The sequence below is a fragment of the Letharia columbiana genome (genome assembly GCF_014066305.1).
Source record: "Letharia columbiana isolate WasteWater2 chromosome Unknown Sc0000083_s0, whole genome shotgun sequence".
NCBI lineage: Eukaryota > Fungi > Ascomycota > Lecanoromycetes > Lecanorales > Parmeliaceae > Letharia > Letharia columbiana.
Window position 1 is genome coordinate 105,259 of NW_023501128.1, and position 6,000 is coordinate 111,258.

General features: G+C 49.0%; 4 protein-coding genes across 4 annotated transcripts; all 4 read right to left on the minus strand.

The window, feature by feature from the left end:
* Positions 1 to 106: 106 nt before the first annotated feature.
* Positions 107 to 1,165, minus strand: HO173_012550 (uncharacterized protein; the record flags this gene model as incomplete). The annotated part of the gene is made up of 1 exon (XM_037314419.1): positions 107 to 1,165. One exon carries the CDS (start codon positions 1,163 to 1,165, stop codon positions 107 to 109), a length of 1,059 nt encoding a protein of 352 aa, XP_037158727.1.
* Positions 1,166 to 1,983: 818 nt separating this feature from the next.
* Positions 1,984 to 3,630, minus strand: HO173_012551 (uncharacterized protein; the record flags this gene model as incomplete). The annotated part of the gene is made up of 3 exons (XM_037314420.1): positions 1,984 to 2,248; positions 2,303 to 3,543; positions 3,595 to 3,630. The coding sequence occupies 3 exons, from the start codon at positions 3,628 to 3,630 to the stop codon at positions 1,984 to 1,986; spliced, it is 1,542 nt and encodes a 513-aa protein (XP_037158728.1).
* Positions 3,631 to 3,757: 127 nt separating this feature from the next.
* Positions 3,758 to 3,989, minus strand: HO173_012552 (uncharacterized protein; the record flags this gene model as incomplete). The annotated part of the gene is made up of 2 exons (XM_037314421.1): positions 3,758 to 3,882; positions 3,938 to 3,989. 2 exons carry the CDS (start codon positions 3,987 to 3,989, stop codon positions 3,758 to 3,760), a joined length of 177 nt encoding a protein of 58 aa, XP_037158729.1.
* A 619-nt stretch (positions 3,990 to 4,608) lies between these two features.
* On the minus strand, positions 4,609 to 5,971 carry HO173_012553 (uncharacterized protein; the record flags this gene model as incomplete). The annotated part of the gene is made up of 2 exons (XM_037314422.1): positions 4,609 to 4,641; positions 4,694 to 5,971. 2 exons carry the CDS (start codon positions 5,969 to 5,971, stop codon positions 4,609 to 4,611), a joined length of 1,311 nt encoding a protein of 436 aa, XP_037158730.1.
* Between the last annotated feature and the right edge of the window lie 29 nt (positions 5,972 to 6,000).

Sequence of the window (6,000 nt, forward strand, 5' to 3'; positions counted from 1 at the left end):
CCTTAGCTTTAACCTTCTACAACTCACGAAAGCCGAATTTATTCACCTCATGCTTGTTCTTGGGCTGCTTCTGTCCGTCAGAGAAGATGCCATTGAGTCGTGTCCATCAACAAGGTCCTTTCTTTGGGGGGTCCGATTTCTCTGGGGTGTCCGAATTGTCCCATTCGTCGCCATCAGAATCGCTGAAGTTGGAACTGTCTCCACCTTCGGGTCTATCATCTGTGAGGATTGAAGTAGGCCCAACGGCTTCCGTAGGTCTATCCAGGGAGCTACCAACTCCCTGCTTAGAATCAGAAAACTCGATCTGACGCTTTCTCGATGGTTCTCGCTCAACGTCCAAAGCTCCCGCCGTCCTGAATGGACTTTCATCAAGAGCTGGTCTTTTCTCTTTCATATTCTGCCGCCTTGGCATGTTTCCAGGAGCTATGACGGGGCGTTTACGCAGACCAGCAGTACTAATGCCTTCGTCTCCGACAGTAAGCTGCTTGAAGTCTTTAAAGAAGGTCCAGGGTCCCTGCCGAAAGTCGCCGACGAGCTGCTTGCCAGTCTCCAATATCTCCGAGCCTGGCTCGACGTCCAAGGGAGAAAGATCATGGACTGTAGCGGGCACTGCGACATCATTGGCTGCAGCCTGGTGGGGTTTCGATGGTCCATTGCCACGCAGTAGAAGGTCCGAGTGACTTCTCGGATCTCTGGGGGATAGTAAAGAGAGAGCCCGGGTGTGTCTAGATCCAGCGAAAACCGTTCGATACGAAGGCTTGATACTAGATGATGTGATTCTCCGTCTATCAATTTCTCTACTGGGGCGTGCTAAATCGTCGTCACTAGGCATTCTTGACCCGAGCGGTGGTGTATTGAGGGGTTGCAGCTGCTGCAAATGCCGCAGCTCTTTTTTCTTTTTCGTTGCTTCATGCACAGCCCATTGCTTTTTCAGCTTCTCCAAGTCTTCATCTGCCTTATGTAGCTCCTCCCTCAGCTCGAGAACGCGTCTTTCTTGCGCTGCCAATGCTGTTAGAAAGGAATTCGAGTCTGCTGGATACGGTGACCTCTTTTCGGGGGTCGGTGGCCCGGTAGGAAGCAGTGGTGTATTCGGAACTGATGAGGATGGGGTATGCGCTTGGGACTGGCTACTACTTGAGCGTACAGAGGAGCGACTGGGGGACATTTCATGGTTTCGTCCTTTTACAGCTGTGGAGTCCAAACGGAGTTAAAGGGTCGCCCGCGGCAGTGATGGGTGAGTAGTGTCAGACATTGTGACTGCTGCTATGGCAATGAAGGACAAATGTGCAGCTGTCTACGCATATGTACCAAAAATTGTTTATTTATACGCGTACGCGGTCAATGAATAACCCAACCATTGGCGAGGACGATCGTCGAGTCGCAATGTGTACCATGATCACCTCAGGTGATTGCGGAAGAGTGTTCCATTTATCGATTTCGGCAGCTATGTTCAATATGGGCAGATCAAAGTCGTAGAAGAGGTTAGCATGGCATGGGGAGCATGGGACTAAGGCCGGGGCTTTCTCCGGCGTGAGAAACCCAGCGCTAGCACTGCATCCAGTCACTACTGAGTTGTTCAGAGGCATTTCCAACAACAAGCTCTACTCATCAACATGTTCGTGCATCATAGGCTAAAAACCATAGAGCAATCAAGGTAGGAACTATATTGCAAGTAAAATCGCAAGCCACGCAATATGTTACAGAAGTCAGGGTTGCCTCCATCCTGCCGATAGTTCCAAATATGCACAGTGAAAAGAATCGCCGGCCAACTTGTCCACAGAAATCCAATTCTATTTCGTCCTTTCTTATCCTATCCTGGAACGGATACCCAATGTGGCCAGAGTCTGAAGGACTGAGGTGTCGATATGCCCAGCACGGTATAACTAACGCCGTGCTCTATGCATCCTGTTTGAATGTTGAACAATGGAAAGCTGAAAGATCTCAAGATGCGCAGAGTGAATGGTGCCATGTATCCTCCGAGACTCAAAGATTCGGCCACCTGTTCTTTAGACCTTCGGCCCACTTGCCATACAAAACATCAGCTAATTGCTTTGTGTGGTCCATCCCGTCAACAAGCTGTCCAGGCAGCTGTAGTTGTTTAACTGTCCACACATCATCCGCCGGCAGCAGCGAGGACTGGCGGCGACGGTGACTCTTGAGATGGGGGTTATTCTGAGCTAAAACGAGTTTTGGCTTCGGGGGCGTTACTGGTTGTGACGGTGGCAGGAGTCCTGACAGCTTCGGATCACTGAGACCACATCAGTTTTGGCCCGCTTGGTCAAGTCTTTGATCTCAAACCTACTTTTGGACCTTTTCTATTATGAGCTTCAGAAGGTGGTATTCTCCTTCGGGGTCCTCTTTGTCTAAAGTGTCCCACGCAAGTGCTACTCGGGAGATAGCTTCGCGCTTGATCTGATTTCCTGTCTGCGCGTACGTCTCTTGCAAGGCTTGATCAACGGCTCTCGAGTAGGCCCTTCGCCCAAGTAGCACCTCTTTGGTCACTGTTTCGGCCATTGAGTGGTGATTCTCATCTCTTTCCGCCAGAGATGCGTTGGGCGCTACTTCTGGAGAGTTTTCTGACACACGTCGAAACTGTCTCATTGTGGATCCGCTATTTCCAAAATCCGTACAAGGCGCCAGAGGCTGCTTCTGTCCGCTTGATCTTCGTTTAGCAGGAGACCCAGCTCCTGTTGGTGACGATCGACGCTTCGTGGTTGCTCTTCGCATCGTTGATAAGGTCGACTCCGGTTTTGGCTGCGAATCCTCTAGGGTCAGCCGGCCGAGGATAGTCTCTGGGCCTTCTTGCATTTCATCGTGTACAATTGACATTTTTCGGCGCTTCTGGGTGTGCCTCTGCGTTTGGCTTGACATCACCATTGTGGGAGCTTTGATTGTATCAAAAACCCAATCTTCTTTTTCTTCCAATACTAGCATTGAACCCAGCGTCTCCTCGTAGTATCTTGGGTGGGTTTGCCTTCCCCTGCTGCTGTCCCACATTTGTCGACGCTGAATGAGCTCTTGCAGACCTTCTACCCGCCCAGCGCTTCTGATGAACCGATGCTGCAAGAGTTCTTTTGCAGTTGGCCTGCGGTCTGGATCTTTCACGAGACAAGCCGCAACGAACTCCTTAAAATCTCGACTATAGCCGCTCCCCTCAAGTCTCGGTGCCGGCGCCTTTGGTATCAAGAATAGTACCTTCATCGGATGCGTGCTAGCATTTGGCGGCTCTCCGTTGACCATTTCCATAGCTGTTATCCCTAATGACCAGATGTCCGCTTTGAAGTCATACCCAGCTTGCTGTATAACTTCTGGTGCCATCCAGAATGGAGTTCCCACAAATGTATTTCTTTGCGATTTTATGTTTGTTAGCTGAGCCGCAACACCAAAGTCCGCAAGCTTGACCTTTCCTGACTGTGCCAGCAGTATATTGGCGGCTTTTATGTCACGATGTATCTTCCCCTCTTGGTGCAGATAGTCGAGTCCTAGAAGTAGCTCGCGGCAGATGATTGCAATGTGGCCTTCGTTGAATGGACCTGGTTTAAGCTGGACATGTCAGCAGCGGCTTCGAAAACGGCAGCTTTCGAAGGGGCCTACTAGATCTAGGCATGACCCTCCGCCTAAGTACTCCATTACGATCCATAATTTGTAACCTCGCAGGAAGCTCGTCTTGTATTGGGTAACGAAAGGACTGTCGCAAGTGCTGAGCACGGAGATTTCTTGTTGTATGTCTTGGATGTCGTCATCGCTGGATTCGAGATCAATCTGGGAGCATGTTAGTCAACGTTTCGGATGCGTAGCCATTGTTGGTGCATGCATGTTTTATGGCCACCACCTCGCCAGATGCGAGCTCAATTGCTTTGTAAACTATTCCAAAGCTTCCACCTATCAGAACAATGGATTAGCTCATGCTTTAGGGAAGTTTCTGGGTATCACTAACTCCCGAGCTCTTCGAGGACTTGATATTGGTTCGCCATGGCGCTTTCGTCCATTACGAAAACAGGTAGAACACGAAGGTCCCGTCTAATCGAGGTCAAGAGTGTACGAAGGAGCGCGAAGTCCTGTGCAAAGGTGCGGTAATGCTTGACATCCAATTTTGAAGTTACTGAAATTAATTACTGGGATATATAAGTAAACAGAGCTAAATGACACGGCAACAATCAGCCCAATGACTAAGCGACCCCCCCGCAGAACTTTTCTCCAACAGCCATACCTCCCTCAACAAATCGTTTGATTATTAAAGTAAAGACTTCCTTCATTTCTACAACTCGTACTGCGACTTCTCTTCTTAGGTGAGTTCAGAGTGGACTCATCGCTACGTTGCGGCGACAAACCCTTTTCGGTGTTCGAAACTATTACAGACCCCTGGAGGAGTACCTCCAGTAGCTGTTCCTCCACGAATCCCCTTAGACCCATGGTAATACTTTGGGAGTCAATTTCATAATAACGTATAGACGGTTCTTATTAGTCACAACTAAATACTGTTGGACTCAAGACTTCCAATAATGCCATCGGAATTATCTTGCATCGTTCGCCTTAGTACGGTATGGCAAAGCATGTACAAGAAAGCTGCCCCGACATTGGCCAGACAAATCCTACTATTCACCTTAATTAAATGTACTTATATGGGTTCATGATACCATTCTGTTGTGGGATTAGTCACCGAGCAGTCGAAGAGTTGTCCAATTAAACTTACAGGGTCGTAAAGATCTTTGATCTGCTTCATTAGCCGTATCATAGTCTCACTTCGACTGTATCCAATGAATGCCTTTTTAGCAAGGCCTAGGCCATGTTCTGCACTGATACTGCCGTTGCGTTTAGCAATCCACTCGTATACGAACGGCTCCAGCTTCTTCTCAACTTCCTTATCAAACCTTCTTGTCGCAACGTTGAGATGCAAATTTGAGTCTCCCATGTGGCCATAACCTACAACACCGACTATCGGGTATTTCTCGTCGTCGCCAACAAGACCAGCGGATGTGAGACGTTCCCTCGTATCCTCAACAAGTTTGTAAAGCTCTGGTAATGGTATCGAGAGGTCGTATTTGTACACACCACCCCAGTGTCCCAAGCACTCGGGGATACCCTCGCGCCAGGACCACAGTGACTGTACCTGAGTTTCATCTTGAGCAAGGACGCCGTCCGATACGATTTCTTCACTCATTACGTGCTCAAGAAACTTTTCTAATTTCTCGCTGTCGTGGTCGGGATTCGAACCGCTCGTCTCGATCAGACAGTAGAATGGGTGTTGGCCTTCCAGCGGGCGCTTCTTGTCCGTGACTGCATGAACCAAATCCTGGCTCTGCCCGTCCATCAATTCGAACGCCGAAAGAATTTCGGACAATTGGCTTTTTGCTGCGCGAAATGCTTCTTGGACCTTCTCAAAGCTTTCGAGGCCAAAGAAAGCCACGTTCGCAGCCTTCGACCTCTGCGGACATAGAACTGAAACGCCTGTGATGATACCTATCGTGCCTTCCCCACCGATGAAAAGTTGTTTTATATCGTAGCCCGTATTATTTTTACGGAGTTTGCTCAGATCGTCCATCACGGTGCCATCTGGGAGCACTGCCTCGATTCCGAGAATGTTTCCATGCAGACTGCCATACCGCAGTAGACGTAGCCCACCCGCATTGGTAGCCACATTACCTCCGATGTGACATGAGCCTTTTGCACCAAGATCCAAAGGGAAGATATGATTCTTTTCTGCTAAAAAGTGGTCGACGACTTCTAGGATGCATCCCGCATCAGCGACGAGAGTACCAGAGACTTCGTCAAAGTCTCTGATGTTGTTCATACGGGACATGTTGATCACGATTTCATCATATACAGGAATCGAGCCGCCCACAAGACCCGAATTGCCGCCTTGTGGTACAACAGCCAGCATGTTGTCATTGCAATATTTCAGCACTTTACTGACTTCATCCGTCGAGCCAGGTTTAATGACGAGCTTTGTATGTCCCTTGTATTTCCGCATCCAGTCGCTGTTGAAAGGTTCTAGATCAT